Source organism: Conger conger, chromosome 17 (assembly GCF_963514075.1).
Source record: "Conger conger chromosome 17, fConCon1.1, whole genome shotgun sequence".
Taxonomy (NCBI): domain Eukaryota; kingdom Metazoa; phylum Chordata; class Actinopteri; order Anguilliformes; family Congridae; genus Conger; species Conger conger.
The window spans coordinates 39,087,006-39,105,436 of NC_083776.1; the positions used below are offsets into that span (position 1 = coordinate 39,087,006).

Genomic DNA, 18,431 nt, shown 5'->3' on the forward strand with positions numbered 1-18,431 from the left:
GTTGACCAGAGAGACACCTCACATTTGTTTCACCTCAAACCACAGACGCGTTTTTATTCATGTGGACCAGAGAGACACCTCACATCCGTTTCATCTCAAACCACAGACGCGTTTTATTCATGTTGACCAGAGAGACACCTCACATCCGTTTAATCTCAAACCACAGACGTGTTTTATTCATGTTGACCAGAGAGACACCTCACATCCGTTTCATCTCAAACCACAGACGCGTTTTATTCATGTGGACCAGAGAGACACCTCACATCCGTTTCATCTCAAACCACAGACGCGTTTTATTCATGTTGACCAGAGAGACACCTCACATTTGTTTCACCTCAAACCACAGACGCGTTTTATTCATGTGGACCAGAGAGACACCTCACATCCGTTTCATCTCAAACCACAGACGCGTTTTATTCATGTTGACCAGAGAGACACCTCACATTTGTTTCACCTCAAACCACAGACGCGTTTTTATTCATGTGGACCAGAGAGACACCTCACATCCGTTTCATCTCAAACCACAGACGCGTTTTATTCATGTTGACCAGAGAGACACCTCACATCCGTTTAATCTCAAACCACAGACGTGTTTTATTCATGTGGACCAGAGAGACACCTCACATCCGTTTCATCTCAAACCACAGACGCGTTTTATTCATGTGGACCAGAGAGACACCTCACATCCGTTTCATCTCAAACCACAGACGCGTTTTATTCATGTTGACCAGAGAGACACCTCACATTTGTTTCACCTCAAACCACAGACGCGTTTTATTCATGTGGACCAGAGAGACACCTCACATCTGTTCCACTGTAGATCAGAAAGAATAGAGCATGAGTGTTGCATATAACATTTACATGTTTATCTCAGAGAACCTGATTTAATGCCTGATCCCTGATACTGTTTTCATATTGTGGGCACTTGCAACAAAAAAAAGAAAAAAAAAAGAAAGCTAAATGAACAAAACATAATTATTAAAAGTCCAGTGTTCTACAGTTATTGCATACGCTCCGTACGAGTACCTTTGCCATTTCCACTTTCCAGCTGTAAAAAAAACACAGATAATTTTGAAAGTTACGTTATGCAGTAACTACTGAGAAGCTTCTAACATGGCTGGCTTTATTGTGCAACCCTTATTGCATGGCACTACATCGGAAAGCCAGGAACAGCTATTTTACATCTGAATGCACTGGCAAGACAACAATGAAATACCTCTCTCAACTACCTTCTATCGACTTTAGCTTGAAACTAAGTTGTGAAATGGCATGTTAAATTTACTTCAATCCAATATAGGGTAATGATAGATTTAAATGGGAATTTGTGTTTGTGTTTCCTCACCACTGCATGTAGCTAAATTACAGTAAGTGAAGATGTAATGCCTTCAAGGTTTAACTGTATTGCATGTTCATTGTTGTTATCTCTTGATATGCTTTTGCATATTGGTATGCTCTTTAATTTATATATGTACTAAAACTCCAGGCAATTGAAGTTAACGTGATTAATATTTAGTTATCAGTTATATCTAGATATAATAAAACATGCATTCAACATTCCACAGGACATTCAGAGACTGATTTATAGAAGCGTGTGCTATTGGCCATATTTCTCCCTTATGCAGGCTGCCAAATGAACTGCCGGGCCATGCAATTTAAGCAGCAAGGAAAGGGATCAGATTGTATTATATTCTATCTGACTTCACGTTTGCTAGATTATACATAATCCTTGGGCTCAGAGATGGCCATTTTGCGGGAATCAAATGAGGAAAAAACACAAGGACACATATCATTGATACACCAGCTGAAAAATAAATGTTTTTTAAATAAGTCATAATGAAGTAATATCGAGTATGTGCTATACAACTAGTATGTGTAGTGCTCATGCTCTCTATTTCAGTTTTCAATTCAGACAATACAAGCTGTTTTGGAGTCACCTGAAGTGTATTCAATTTCTAAACCAGCCATTGTGAAGTTGTCTGGCTGGTCTGTAGGTATCTAACATTATATCCCATTGCACAAAACTGTCTGGGTCAATTTAAAACATAAATAAATAACTAAAATAACAGAAGGTGAATTCTCTTTAATATTTGGTGCAGCTGGGCATGGGGCATGTTTGCTTGATTTTTGCTAGCTTGGTAATTGTGATTGATTCTTCTCCTGTAGGTACAGGGGAAGTGTTGGCAGAGTGTCCCCTCAACCACATGCAGTGCATGGGGACGAGGAAGTGCATTCACTTCCACAAGCTGTGCAACGGCGTGAGGGACTGTGAGGATGGCTACGACGAAGGCGTTCACTGCCGCGGTGAGTGTCATCGCAGTGTGGCTGCATATTTCAGTTCAGTTCATTACTTTATTGTCCCTACTAGGGAAACTTGTCTTGCTGCAATACTAGATTACTGGATTGGGGTGTGGTAACTCAAATAGTTGTACCCACACCGTATCGCCAGCAGGTGTTATCGTTGGCACACGAGAACCCTTGGTCTGGTCACCTAGGAGTAACCAAAACGTATAACTGGGTTTTGCAACATTTTTTCTGGGCCAAATTAAAGACCACGGTTACGGAATATTGCAGAACCTGCCATAGTTGTCAGGTGACAGGAAAACCCAACCAGGTAATTCCTCCTGCTCCTCTATGTCCTATCCCTGTTATGGGTGAACCATTCACTCAAGTGATAGCGGATTGTGTGGGTCCGTTACCGAAAAGTAAAAGCGGAAATAAATTTCTACTTACCCTCATGTGTGCAGCTACACGATTTCCGGAGGCGATTCCTCTCCGTGCCATTACTGCCAAAGCAGTGGTGAAGGCTTTAACCAAGTTCTTTTCAACCTTTGGCTTCCCTAAGACGCTTCAGACCGATCAGGGATCTAACTTTCTGTCAAAGATATTTAAACAGATTTTAAGTTCCCTTGCAATAAAGCATAAAGTCTCTTCCGCATACCATCCCGAATCGCAAGGTGCGCTCGAACGCTGGCATCAGACGTTTAAATCAGTTTTACGAAAATACTGTCTGGAAACTGGAAATAGCTGGGACGAAGGAGTGCCTTTTGCGTTGTTTGCCCTAAGAGAAACTGTGCAGGAGTCACTTGGCTTTAGCCCAGCCGAATTGGTTTTCGGGCACACAGTACGAGGGCCCCTGCAAGTTCTTAAAGAACAAATCATGTCTGACTCGTCTGTTAGGTCCACTAATGTGTTGGACTATGTAAGTGAGTTTCGAGAGCGCTTACATCGGGCTTGCTCTATGGCAAAAGAAGCACTTACCACTTCTCAGAGCGCTATGAAAAAGCGTTATGACCGGAAGTCGGTTGTGCGCTCCTTTAGTGTCGGAGATCAGGTGCTGGTTTTGCTGCCTATTCAAGGTTCTGCGCTGTCTGCTCGCTTCTCAGGTCCTTACACTGTGGAAGAGAAGTTAAGTGATACTGACTACATCATTCGCACTCCTGACCGTAGACGTCAGTCCCGAATGTGTCACGTAAACATGTTAAAGATGTACCATGCCAGAACTCCAAAACTGGAGGAGGATAATGTTTTACCGGTCTCGGTTATAGCTTCGGTGTTCCCGGTGGTCACTTCTGATCTGGCTGGGGATGAGGACGGTCTGCTGCTCCGTAACGCACCACAGCAGTGCGCTAAGCTACTAAATTCAGAAGTACTAGCGGATCTGTCTTCCCACCTTACCCATTTGCCAAAAGAACATAGTTCCGATATGGTCAAACTAATCACAGAGTATCCTATGCTCTTTAATGACACTCCTACACAAACATCAGTGCTACAGCACGACGTAGAGGTGAATAACTCTGCCCCAATCCGGCAGCACCCATATCGAGTGAATGCTGCCAAATGGGCGGCCATGAAAAAAGAGGTACAGTATCTCTTGGACAATCAGTTGGCCCGCCCTAGTTTAAGTCCTTGGAGTTCGCCGTGTTTGTTGGTGCCCAAGCCAGATGGAACACTCCGGTTTTGTACGGACTTTCGGAAGGTCAATGCAGTTACTGTACCTGACTCTTACCCTCTCCCAAGGATGGAGGACTGCATTGACAACATTGGCTCCGCTCGATATGCAAGTAAACTCGACCTGTTGAAAGGTTATTGGCAGGTCCCCTTAACGTCCCGTGCTTCGGAAATCTCTGCATTTGTGACCCCTGACGATTTTTTGCAGTACAACGTCTTGGCTTTTGGGATGAGAAATGCTCCGGCCACCTTTCAAAGGTTGGTAAATAGTGTTTTATCCGGTGTTCCGAACTGCAATGCGTATCTGGATGATTTGGTGGTATATTCCAGTACTTGGACAGAACATGTACAACTCCTCCAAATGGTGTTTGACCGATTAACATCTGCTTCGCTAACTGTCAACCTTGCCAAATGCCAGTTTGCCAGTTTGGGAAAGCAACTGTCACCTACTTAGGGAAGCAGGTTGGTCAGGGTAAAGTACGGCCTGTTAATGCAAAGATTATGGCCATTACCAATTTTCCCGCACCTACGACCAAACGCGAGTTGTGTAGGTTTATTGGAATGGCTGACTACTACTGTAGCTGCCGTAATTTTTCTTCAGTCTTAGCTCCCCTGACAAGTTTGCTCAGTTCAGCAAGACAGTTTGTTTGGACACAAGATTGTCAACATGCCTTTGAAAGCGTCAAAGCCTTGTTGTGCAGTGCTCCTGTGCTCGCCGCGCTACCGTTTAAGTTAGAGGTAGACTTGGGAGCTGGAGCTGTGCTACTGCAGGAAGACGCAGGCGGAATTGATCACCCCATCTGTTTCTTTTCGCGGAAGTTCACTAAGCCCCAGCTAAACTACTCTACAATAGAGAAGGAAGCACTGGCCTTACTTTTGGCATTGCAACATTTCGAAGTGTATGTTGGATCCAGCTCTGTCCCAGTTGTTATATACACAGACCATAATCCATTAGTTTTTTTATCTCGAATGTACAATCAAAACCAGAGGTTAATGCGTTGGTCACTCATAATTCAGAGTTACAACCTAGAAATAAAACATAAAAAAGGTAAGGACAATGTTTTAGCAGATGCTTTGTCTCGTACATAGGGTAGGCCTATGTTAACAAAAAAAGAAAAGAAAACTATCATACTTTAAAGAGTATTGTATTCTTCGTTCTTGGTATGAACAAATTTACCGGGTAAATTTGTTCTTGTTGGTGGGCGTATTACGTTCCACGTATGTATGTCTGTCTGTTTTCCCCCCTTACACTCTACAGATGAAGCCACCAACCATTTCCATTCGCTGTCCCTGCTGTCCATCATCATTGCCCTGGTCCCGCCTCCACCAATCACATCCCTCTGCTTATATAAACTGTGTTGGCTGCCCTATAGGGGGCGATGCTTGACTTGGCTATTCATTCACTTGATAACCCTGTTGTGTGCATGTGTGTTCCTCCGTTCTCCTACTCCTGTGAATGTGGTTGTCCGTGTGTAGGCCCTGGGGCAGGTAAGACAGAGGCCTCTATACACTGTTGCTGCACGTAGGGTGAACCATTGTTTAGACACCTTAGGAAAGGGGTGATTGCCACCTATGTACTTTTGATTATAGAGTAGAGATATATTATTTTGTTCAGTGAACAGTTAGTATGTATTTTGTTTCTAGCTCTCTTTGGTTTTGTTAATTTAATTGATTTGGCAACACCCAGGTCCCTTGGCCTCGTACCCCATGTGTCTTTGTCTTGTGAGTTTTTGTTTGAAAACTGTAAATAGCACCGCCACTGTAAATTTTTGTAAATACACCTATTGCACCTCAAACCTGGTTTGTTCGATCATTTTCACTCCAATAGCGCTCAAATACATCCTCCCGGTCATTTTTATTTCATTATAATTTTGTTGCGTACTCCCTCCTACCCCTGGACGCCTGAGAACGGAACAAAAATGGGGGCTCGTCCGGGATATTGAGCGTTTTGTAAATATCGTCAACCATTGAGTGTGCTTCGTAGGCTGTACAGAAACTGCTGTATTCAGAATGGAGAACATTGAAACCAAGCACGCGGAGTTTGAAGTGGAAACATTTATTAGAAACCTTTCTGTTTCTGGTTTTGACAAGTGTCGTAAGGCAGAATTAATTCGTATTGCACAGCATTATGGCATCCCAGTAACAACACAGTCTTTGAAAAAAAATATTCGGTCTGTGGTATGGGATAAGTTGGTAGAGCTGGGTATCTTTGTCCTGCCTGCGGTCCAACCTGAGCTGGAGCAGGGTGCTGCGGCTTCCTTCGGATCGGAGGAGAAGGAGAGGCCGTTGCCGATTACCCCACCGCAGCCGGTAACTCTGCCGAGGTTCGAAGGGCTCTCGCCGGTGTCGGCGTCGTCTGAGTCGATGGTTGGGGCGAGGTTGAAAATTCGTTTAGCCCGCCTGCAACTAGAACAAGAAGCCAGGGAGAAACGGGAAGCCAGAGAGGCCATAGAAAGAGCTCAGAGAATTGAGTTTGAGCATATATTAGCTATGCGGACACTGGAGATTGAGGCGGAGACTAAGTTGAAGATACGTAAATTGGAGTTGGAGAGCGCCGCTGTGCAAGCTGCTACGTTACCAGCCTCAGTTATGCCTGCGCCACTTTCTACGCACTATGACGTGCGAAGGCACATAGCTATTCCCCCTTTTCGGGAGACGGAGGTGGATACCTATTTTAGCACTTTTGAGCGCCTTGCTACTGCACTTAACTGGCCAAAAGACATTTGGACCACCTTGCTGCAGTGTAAACTGACCGGTAAAGCGCAGGATGCAGTGGCTACCTTGTCGCTTGCCGATAGTTTAAATTATGAAGTCGTTAAGGCTGCGGTGCTCCGTGCTTATAAGTTGGTGCAGGAGGCTTATAGGCAGAAGTTCAGAGACTACCGAAAGACCTCGACTCAGTCTTTTGTTGAGTTCGCTAGGGAGAAGGGAGCTCTGTTCGATAAATGGTGTGCTGCTAGCAAATCCACAGACTATAATTCACTCCGAGAATTAATTTTATTGGAAGAATTTAAGAAGTGCACGCCAGAGAGTGTCAGGTGTGTGATTAATCAATTATACCATACAGGAGCTAATGATCATCAATTGAATACCTAGGTTGAAACACAATCATTAACTGAAACAGAAACAGCTGTGTACAAGGGTTAAAACTGGATGAGAAACAAACTCTGCTTCCAAGGTGAGGTTGCTGAAGACAATTTAATGTCAGAAGTCATATACCATGGCAAGACTGAGCACAGCAACAAGACACAAGGTCAGCAAGGTCTCTCCCAGGCAGAAATTTCAAGGCAGACAGGGGTTTCCTGATGTGCTGTCCAAGCTCTGTTGAAGAAGCACAAAGAAACAGGCAACGTTGAGGACCGTAGATGCTGTGGTCAGCCAAGGAAACTTAGTGATGGTATGGCCCCCACAGAGCCCTGATCTCAACATCATCGAGTCTGTCTGGGATTACATGAAGAGACAGAAGCATTTGAGGCTGCCTAAATCCATAGAAGAACTGTGGCTAGTTCTCCAACACATTTGGAACAACCTACCTGCTGAGTTCCTTCAAAAACTACTAACATTTCTATTTTTGAAAGCATTCTTGGCGGCACGGATGGTGCAGTGAGTAGCACTGCCGCCTCACAGCAAGGAGGTCCTGGGTTTGAATCCCCGTCGGCCGGGGCCTCTCTGTGCGGAGTTTGCATGTTCTCCCCGTGTCTGCGTGGGTTTCCTCCGGGTACTCTGGTTTCCTCCCACAGTCCAAAGACATGCAGGTTAGGCTGATTGGAGAGTCTAAATTGCCCGTAGGTATGAGTGTGTGAGTGAGTGAGTGAATGGTGTGTGTGCCCTGTGATGGACTGGCAACCTGTCCAGGGTGTATTCCTGCCTTTTGCCCAATGTATGCTGGGATAGGCTCCAGCCCCCCTGCGACCCTGTTCAGGATAAGTGGGTTCAGATAATGGATGGATGGATGGAAAGCATTCTTATTTTACAGCATTTTTTCACACCTGCCTAAAACTTTTGCACAGTACTGTACATTTATTCAAAAATACACAAACAGCCACGAAGATCCCCAATATAAAACTCAGGGCCATCGGAGCTTCACACCATCTTACTGGCAGAAACGGTAACTTGCGTATATATAATTAGTGTAACTCCACACTTGTATATATCCTTAGTGTAACTCCACACTGGCGTATATATCCTTAGTGTAACTCCACACTCGTATATATCCTTAGTGTAACTCCACACTCGTATATATCCTTAGTGTAACTCCACACTCGTATATAACCTTAGTGTAACTCCACACTCGTATATATCCTTAGTGTAACTCCACACTCATATATAACCTTAGTGTAACTCCACACTCGTATATATCCTTAGTGTAACTCCACACTGGCGTATATATCCTGAGTGTAACTCCACACTCGTATATATCCTTAGTGTAACTCCACACTGGCGTATATATCCTTAGTGTAACTCCACACTGGCGTATATATCCTTAGTGTAACTCCACACTCGTATATATCCTTAGTGTAACTCCACACTCGTATATATCCTTAGTGTAACTCCACACTGGCGTATATATCCTTAGTGTAACTCCACACTGGCGTATATATCCTTAGTGTAACTCCACACTCGTATATATCCTTAGTGTAACTCCACACTCGTATATATCCTTAGTGTAACTCCACACTCGTATATAACCTTAGTGTAACTCCACACTCGTATATATCCTTAGTGTAACTCCACACTGGCGTATATATTCTTAGTGTAACTCCACACTGGTGTATATATCCTTAGTGTAATTCCACACTGGCGTATATATCCTTAGTGTAACTCCACACTGGCATATATATCCTTAGCGTAACTCCACACTTGTATATATCCTTAGTGTAACTCCACACTGGCATATATATCCTTAGTGTAACTCCACACTGGCGTATATATCCTTAGTGTAACTCCACACTTGTATATATCCTTAGTGTAACTCCACACTTGCGTATATATCCTTAAGGTAATACGTATAAACAAACAGGCACTAAGACAGGAACGAAAAGCATAAGTACCTTGGCCTAAAAGGCTTATGTAAAAGTAACCCGACTAGATAATCCGCCCAGGGAATATCTGACGTAGATCCCCAACCCATAAGGGCGTGTGCAGAGGTCTCTAGTACGGATGTTACCTTACTATTGTTACAGCAATCACAAAAACAAATGCATTTATAAAGTGACAAAATGAGACACCTCGCTATTCGAGAGTAAACGTCAGGTGGTTGCCAAACTGGGAAAAAGACAATGACACCAAGAATATTCTCCACCTACGAATAGAGGGAATATTGGCTTCCCCTTATGTTTGATCAAAACTGTAGGAGACTGAACCAGTCTTTATTACCAGAGGATCTCAGTACTCCTGGGTCCACTTTAACTCAGCCTAAAGCTTCTTCCTTCCTAAAGGTAGCTTTTAAACAATAAACTGTGGATGAACATCCAATGAGAGCAAGCGTGCAGAAAAGGGGTGTAATAGCCTAAAAACTCTTTAACACTTGCCCTCGACCATAGTAAGCTGTGAATGGGGTCTCAAACTCCCAGAGGAATCACGTCTTCCTACGGCCCAGTGTCTAACATTTGTGCAGCAAAATAAAATGTGAAAGTGAAGGTGTGACAGACCTCACTACCCTACGCTGATGGAGAATTGCTGTGTTTCGCTCCCATAGACTCCGTCACAACAATTAAGAATTGTCAGTCACACCTTGCATTATGCACAAATAAAATTAAAATATTGTGCTATAGAGAATGCGACAAAGAAGCCCTGACTCTGAGAGAAGCAGGGCTTAAATAGACAGGCACACAGCAATCAAACCACCAACTGACAATTGAGAATCTGTCTTCCGCACGAGGGCATTGATTACCTAATCGCCATTCATTGCCAAAGTGAAGCTAATTACCAAAATAGGCAGGAACGTGACACTGGAATGAGAAAAAGGTAGTGCCTGGAAAACCTTCCAGAGTCCAGCCAAGAACCGTAACACTCTGTTGATGTTCTTGAGTAACCGTGGTATTATATTTGGAAAAAGACATTGTCACTGAGTTCTTTAGATGGACATTTTTGGCTCATTGATTACCAGAAACGATCCGGTCCATACAGGTCCCATTATATCACAGTGAGATTAAAATACAATTAAAGTATCACTTTTATGAAAAGCATTTTTGAGTACCTTGAAAAGCGCTGTATAAAAAAAATGTATTATTATTATTATTATTATTATTTGGGTGAACTGCCTTTTTAAAGCTGGGGTAGGAAGGCCACACTGGCCCTGGAGTGCCAGTGCCCTTTCTGTGTTTATCGGTGATGAAATGCTGAGAGCCCCCGGCACATCGGACACTGGCTGCTGATCCTTTAGTCCCTGAGCTCAGTGTTGTAAAGATTCACTAATGTGCATCAGAAGTCAGTTTTAAATGTTTAAGGTACAGCTGTTTTGTTTCCGCGAAGCCCACACCCCTGGATGGATCTACACGTGGCCTGCAGTGAAGCGTGAGCTCATGTTCCTCCCGAGTCTCATCATATCTTGTCACTGACTGGATGACTGTCTTCCTTTGAGGTGTATAAAACCAGGCAAACTGCTGCATCGTGTCTATCGTCGACAAACCAATTTCCATTCCCAATACCCCAGCTGTAACCTATCATTTTGTGTACAATTGAATGCACAGACTGAAAATTGTCTGTGGTGAAATTCTATCATGGTGCTTTTTTCGCTGTTGCATGTTTTAGGTTGTGTTTGTCTTTGTCCAAAATACCCTACATAAACAGTTTTATTATTGTGTAATGTGATTAAAATGTAGACTGTATTAAAGAAACACAGCTTACCAAACTTATCTTAGCCCTGCATATTATTGTCATTCTGATCTTTTTTATCTCAGGTTACCTTTGTAAAAGTGATTTCAGTCTCAGTGGTTTTTGTATGTAGTTAAAATAAAGATAAATAAATAAAATAAAATGCATGTGCATAGTGTAGTGGTATACGGTTCAACTACACAGTGGATCTGCTGTAATATGTTCTATAAACATGAACCGAAAGCATTTCAGGTGGTGTCAAAATGAACAGTCATTGCAGACAGCAGGACCTGCCAATATTTATGTTCAGCAGTTCCTCTGTTTGTGCAGTACGATTGCAGACATAGGAGATGTATGTTGATTGCTGTTGTGCTTCCTGTTATTTAATATTTCAAGCACTGTGTTTTTTCAAAAGAAGAGAAACGTTGCTTGGATTTGATTGGACTACATCTGCACTTATCATATACTGTATGTACTTAAATTTAATTTTTTGAATGAATGCTTAATGGATTATTAGCAAATGGTGAGCTTTTTCTGAAATATTCTTATCGGTATGGACACATTCTGCTGTTGGGTACAGTGAACCAGTGGGCTAGTGGGCCTGATGTTGGCACAAAAATGCTGAAGTAACCATAGCCTGCAGTTAGCAAAAGGCTTTATTTGTGATATTTGTTATTTGGTTGAGGTTTGAGTGATGATAACTAGTGGGGGTTTTTTTAGTGTCTGCTTGTACACTGTGTGCACAAGACTTAGTCTTGTCTCACCAGAGAAGCCGTCCCGGTTTAACCAGAATGCCGAACAGCACAAATATCACACAACCGATAAAGTTAGCAATACAATCTTTTTTTCCCATACTGAATTGTAAGTCATTTTATTTTTTTGCATAGATATGCAGCACTGGACAGTCATTGCTCTATTGTAATTATACGTATTGAACATGAACAGATTATTTATTAATGAAATGATCAGCATTCCAATCTCACTGCGAGGCAGATCCCATTTGCCCCGCTGAAATCTCACTGAGCCTTGTGTGCTTCCTGTAACAATTCAAGCTCTTGACATAATTTACTGTTCAATAGCAAATGGCATGGGAGGATAAAACAGCTCTGACCAATTTTAACAAGTCAAACGCATCAGGACAGTGTACTAGTATACATACAATGCAGTACAATTTATTATTTCTCAGCTTCATAATGGCTTCTTTGACTTTCATTGGCATAAATCTGGTCCTCATGTTGTCAAACGCCAAAAACAGACTCCAAAACTAGATGCTGACTGCTTTCTTATCAGAAACAGCTTAGAAGCCAACTGTCCAATTATTTTTGGTCCTCTAAAATGGGGGGACTATATTATCTTATCTTAGGTGTAATGTAGTGTTTGACAGGGCGGCCTGTAGCGTAGTGGTAAATGACTGGGACACGCAAGGTCGGAGGTTCTAATCCCGGTGTAGCCACAATAAGATCTGCACAGCCGTTGGGCCCTTGAGCAAGGCCCTTAACCCTGCATTGCTCCAGGGGAGGATTGTCTCCTGCTTAGTCTGTACGTTGCTCTGGATAAGAGTGTCTGCCAAATGCCAATAATGTAATGTAATGATTTACTTATGGTGGGCTGATCTTAGGTGTAATGTAGTGTTTGTCTTACTTAGTGTGGGCTACACGGCTGCTCTTAGGAGTGATGTAGCGCTTGTCTTATTTAGAAAAAGCTCCTCTCCACTCAAGCTCAAATCACCTCAGATGATGAATAAAGAAATTCTCTAATGTACCAGAGCCGGGAATCCTTCCTGTCAGCCATGGGCCAGGCTGCTCTTACAGGGCAGTCATATGTGGACGAGCAAGGCCGAGCAGCCATTTATTTCTCTCTGAACCCAGATGTGATGGCAGATAATGCTGCAGCCGGTTAAATTATTGAAGCAAATCTTTCCAGGACTCATCACATGGGAGTGTTCCTTCTTGCCCGTGCTGCACTTGGCATATAGCACATTTTGCACTTTGAGCTACATTTTATGTTCAAAGTGCTATATGAATAAAGTTTACTATTATTATGATGATTATTATTATTATTACATACAGTGCAGTCCATAAGCATTTGGACATTGACACAATTTGTGTTGTTGTTCTGTAATCCGGCATTTTGGATTTGAAATGAAACAGTGAATATGAGGTTAAAATGCAGACTGTCAGCTAAAATATGTCTTTACATCCATATATTGGGTGTAGTAGTTACATATATACAGTAGAAATTCATACAAATTTATACAAATTTATACTGTATTAATTTATACTGTATACAATTGCTCCCATTTCAGGGGAGCAATTGTAATATGACACATTTACGAACATTTTTTGGCTGCAGGTCCTTTGCTAATTGCCAGACATTACTGCATTGGAGGCTTTTGCTTTGAATCTGGTCATCAGCAAGTGAAACGCCTGTTCAGTTTGATTCTAGTCAGGTGAGTTGGCCCTGAAAAAACTTTGGTTGCTTTTGCAGTGTGTTTAATGTCATTGCTGTGCTGCAAAGTGACACGCAGTCAGATTAGTTCTGAGGTATTTTATTGGATCTGAGCAGCTCAGATTGTTCTGTGCACTTCGTAATTCATCCTGCTGCTGTCAGCAGTCACATCAAAGACAACCGGGGTAAATCCAGTGGCAGCCATGCATGCCCAAGCCAAAACCCCAGCTCAGTCATGTTTCACAGAGAAGGGAGGGTGCTTTGGACATTGATCTTTCTCCACACTTTTCTTTTGCATTCACTTTGGTCGGGTTTTTAACGCTGCCACTTTCTACAGTTTTTTAGCCAACCACAAACCTGACCGTTCTGTTCTTGAATCTTGCAGTGAACCCTCTGAGGTTACTTTGGTGTAGTTCTCTGTATCTTAGTCTTCAACACATCCAGGAGAGTGTACTTGATCTGTTCAACAATTCAATTGAAAGTATTCTTCAGTCATCCCCCACAGTTGTCTTCCATGGTCCTCCAGGTTATTTGCTATTGCTGAGTTCACCAGTGCAGTTTTGACACACCCAGTGTTTTGGCCGCATCTTTGATCGATTCACATTTTCCACCCCATAATGCTCAGTTTTTCTAGGATTGACATTTCTTTGGGCCGCATGTTCAGAGACAGCAGAAAATGCAAACGTAAATTCCACAACTAGACTCAACATTTTGTTAGCATTCTTGTGCATGACCTAATGATGTTACAACACATAGCTGGCCAAGAAACAGCAGTTATGCAATTACTTTTGGTCCCCAAAACGGAGGTACAATGTACGTCCCTCGGCAGGCCCGGATGGATCTCCCTGGATCAGAGAATGACACTCCTTCCTCAGCTGGAGCTTCCCTCACGACCGTGATTCTGAGGCACCCTCGGGTGCTCCTTCCTGCCCGCGCTGGGCCAGCCGATCATGCCACTCCATGTGAGCTGGCCGAACTCAGCTTTGGCAGGACCGGGAATCGGACCCCGGTCCTCAGTGTGCAACTGCAACGAACAGATGCCTGCGTCAAAGCCCGATGCCTGAGCTACGCTACAATATCAGACCCCTGCAGCTCTTTTATTCTTCCTTTCATGTCAAATATTTCACACCTGGTGTCAAATTTCACTGAACAAATATTTACAGACTGTACTGTAAGTGCACACATATTTCGACACTGTGGACTGTAGAATGGCAAATGCAGTGGAGATGCATAAGACATTACCCTTAGTGTTACGAACATAGAGGAAGTGTGGAGGGAAATGGGCAGGCAGATATCAGTTAAATACAGAACGTTATACGCTCATCATTTGCGTATTGTGCACCTCTGGAGAGCGTGTAATCACAGCTGCTCGAATAATGAGCACTATGGTCACACCACGGCCCTGCACACTCATCAACAGCCTTTATCCAGCTTTGCAGGACTGAGCTGACACTTTCTCAGCATTGTGTTCAGTGCTACAGGCTTTGTCCTTCAGTAATTTAATCAGTAAAAGTTTTTGAAGTTTTCTGAAATGCTTTTCTACTTAAAGAAATAATTATATTGCATAATAGTCCAAATAATTTCAAGCAAAAGCATGGCAATTAACCTTCTAATGAACAAAGGCCATGCTAATAACTATCCAATCACACCAAAGGCCATATTAAATGACTATCAAATCACACCAAAGGCCATATTAAATGACTATCAAATCACACCAAAGGCCATATTAAATGACTATCAAATCATAGGCTGCTGCTGTCACAGAATTATACTGGAATTGAAAAAGGCCCAGGAATTAAGCAGAATTAAATCTCAGTAATACCACAGTGATCGGGACTCTTTCAACATCATAAACAGCAGTTACAGTAGATTTTAGTTGATTGCAGTTAGCTGTAATCAATCAAAGTGTAGCAAAATGTTGTTGTCCTTTATTAAATTAAATCTCATCATGTAAGGGCATTGGCTGACTAAAGAATGCACTTAGCATTCATAATTCCATCTTGATTGATTAAAGCCTGATATCTCTAAATGAAAGCATGCAAGCATTATACTAGCACTTTGTTATACAAGCATTATACTATATCTCTAGCAAATTGATTATTATTAAAAGGTTTCAGCCTTATAGAGCATTCAGTGTTTCTCACGTTTCTGTGCTAAGCCAATCAAGGCGACAACCACACTGTAAGAAAAACTTGGAGACCATGGAGATATTTCCAAACAGAAGCGTCTCCCTCTCATGAGTGAGTCACATAGCGCAGTCCCTGTGCTGATAATCTCTGTTTCCAGAGCAATGGGTAGAAGTGTGTGAGCTGTGTGTAGTGTGTGACAACCATTAAATGGCAGATTAATTTAGTTTTCCTTCTCTTTGATACAGATCGCTTAAAGACAAACTGAAATAAAAACGTTCTCAATTTAGTCAAATATTCATAACCATACAAGCATGTCTTAAAGTATACACTCACTGAGCACTTTCTTAGGAACACCTGTCCCGTACTTATTCATGCGATTATCTAATTTTGTGGCAGCAGTGCAATGCATACAAACATGCAGATACAGGTCAGGAGCTTCAGTTAATGTTCACATCAACCAACAGAATGGGGGAAAAATGTGATCCAAGTGATTTTGACTGTGGAATGATTGTTGGTGCCAGACAGGGGATCTCCTGGGATTTTCACGCACAAGTTTGCAGAGAATGGTGCGGGGGAAAATATAAATAAAAATAAAGAAAATAAAAAAATAACAACATCCAGTGAGCATACTGAACATACCCCAGCACTCTTAACCAGAAAGAGCCGGTGTTGGTGCAGGCTTTCACACCAGCCCAGCAGTGGCACACCTGATTCTGCTCATCAATCCCTTTGCTAAGACCTTGATTAGTAGGCATGTAACTGCTTGATTGGAACAAAAGGCTGCATCCTGTTTAAGACAGTCAATTATTACTCAATTAATCAAACATCCTTGTAGTTTTGGCTGTGACCCAGTTTTACATAACAGCATGGTTCTTTTTGTTTTACAAACCTCAATGGATTGTTTCATCTTGGAGAAAGGTGAAACTGTATGATTTAAATGTCAACAAAATTATTTTTATACTTTAGTTTTGCTGTATATTTTCAATTGAATATATAGGTCCAATGTTTAATTAGTTTTGATTTTAAAAACTTTTTTATTATTATTTTTAGTCTGACTCAAGTTTTATTTTCAGATAACCTGCTAAGGCAGTTATTTAACTGCATTAGAAATAGTTATGATCTCCAACATGTTTTTCATAATTCAGCCACAGAAATGTAATTATGTAATATAAATAATTATTTTACAAAAGTTCCACAGTTAAAATTTTCTCAAGAAATGCAGTACTATCATTGTGTATGTATTTAATATGTAGCCTGATCAGAAAGCCGCTAATTGGCTCCAATACTGTAAGTGTGAATATTGAACACAGAATGACCGATTCTTACATTGTATTTTTACATTACATTACATTACAAGGCATTTAGCAGATGCTCTTATCCAGAGCGACGTACAACAAAGTGCCAATCAAACACAAGTACAAGTCCGAAGAGGACCCTAGAGGACAGTACAGTTCCGAGTCCTAGTGTGACCATACAGATATAATCGGAACCCTTGAAGAATACATCAACTTCCAAACTAGCATACCACAGTTGGCAGCTAGAATACCCCAAGTACAACAATACAATAAGCTAATACAAAAAACATTGTAAAACATTGTAAAACATTGACTGTCATTACAGTCTATGGCATATATAAGGCTAATCATGGTGGTGAGTTAGGGAGGGAAAGGTGTAGCCTGAAGAGATGAGTCTTCAGTCTGCGCTTGAAAGAGGTCAGAGACTCTGTTGTTCTGACATCCACCGGGAGGTCATTCCACCACCGTGGGACCAGGACAGACAGCAGTCGTGAGCGAGAAGTGCAGGTGTGGCAAGGGGGAGGCACCAGATGGCACGAAGTGGCAGAACGGAGGGGTCTTGCTGGTGTATAGGACTTGATAAGTGAATGGGGGTTTTACATACATTTTCAGCTCTGAATGGAAATATGAGGAAGAAATCTTGAGATGCTTTAATGCGAAAAGGCTTGAATGTGTTTGGGTTCATTTGCGAGTATCACCAAAGTTATGCTTTGATAACCTTCATGTTGTGAAGAGATCAATCTAACTTTAATGTCTCACCATCCTCTGAGATCGTGATTTTTTTTTTTTTACTTTTTTGTGGAGATGGAGAAATCTCAGAACCTTCTAGGTTTATAATGTACATTCCTGTGTTTTCTGGATCATTATGAATTCATGATAATTAATTTTTTATCACAAACGCTTGATGGATGGACGTGAAAGTGGCCTTAAGGAGAAGAATTAAGAGAAGAACTAAGGCTTTTCAGTGAAACAATTTAGCGTATAAATGCCCAAGCTTTACTGGAGGAAAGATCTTTCTGCCTGTCCCATCTGACCCATCCCATAGTGATGTGCATATGCTCGTGCTTGATCCGTATGGGTCAGTGCCGATATGCTGAAGATGGGTCCGATATTAAGCGCTGCAGGTTTAAAGATGGACAGCTGGCCGATCTGGTGAAGCTGCAGGGGCCCCAGGGTTCAATGTGGAGATCACAACAGACTCAAGGGACGACTGATATGCACCGGCTGCTTTAAGAGGAAGGTGGTTAAAAATGCAGAAGTCTGTTTTTGTGGGAAATGAGAGAGTTCTGCTTGCAAAGGGAAGAGGGTTGTTGAATCTGTTACAGAAGTGCATATTAACCAGGAAACATTCTATTGATCAATGTAATGTATTTTAAGATGCAATGATTCACAAGTTATGACAAGTAATCCATTTCTCTTAGGGTTATGTGACTGCAGTTTGCTAGCTATGCATGACCAGCTGTGTGGAGCCATATCTATGGACTCTACCCATTGTCTGAAATATACCCTTAATGAGCACGTTATTAGGTATTTATTCAAATTTTATTAAAACTTCTGTAGTCTACTCACTTAGGGGTTTGCCGTGTTGTGTGTTCTGAGATGCTCTTCTGCATACCACTTTTGTAATGCGTGGTTATATGGGTTACTGTCACCTTCCTGTAGTCTGGTTCTTTTCCTCTGACCTCTTTTGCAATGTGTTTCTGCTCACTGGATTTTTTTTCGTGTTTTGCACCATTCTTCGCAAACTTGAGTTTTGCAAGAAAATCCCAGGAGACCAGCAGTTTCTGAGATATTC

The 18,431-nt window shown here is 42.0% G+C and overlaps 1 protein-coding gene across 1 annotated transcript in view; it reads left to right on the forward strand.

Annotated features, from left to right (window-relative positions):
- LOC133116330 (low-density lipoprotein receptor-related protein 1B-like) overlaps positions 1–18,431 on the forward strand; it is a 447,656-nt gene that overhangs the window by 25,414 nt on the left and 403,811 nt on the right. Inside the window, exon 3 of the mRNA XM_061225770.1 lies at positions 2,164–2,301. Coding sequence (XP_061081754.1) covers positions 2,164–2,301 — 138 coding nt within the window. The remainder of the gene's footprint in view (positions 1–2,163; positions 2,302–18,431) is intronic.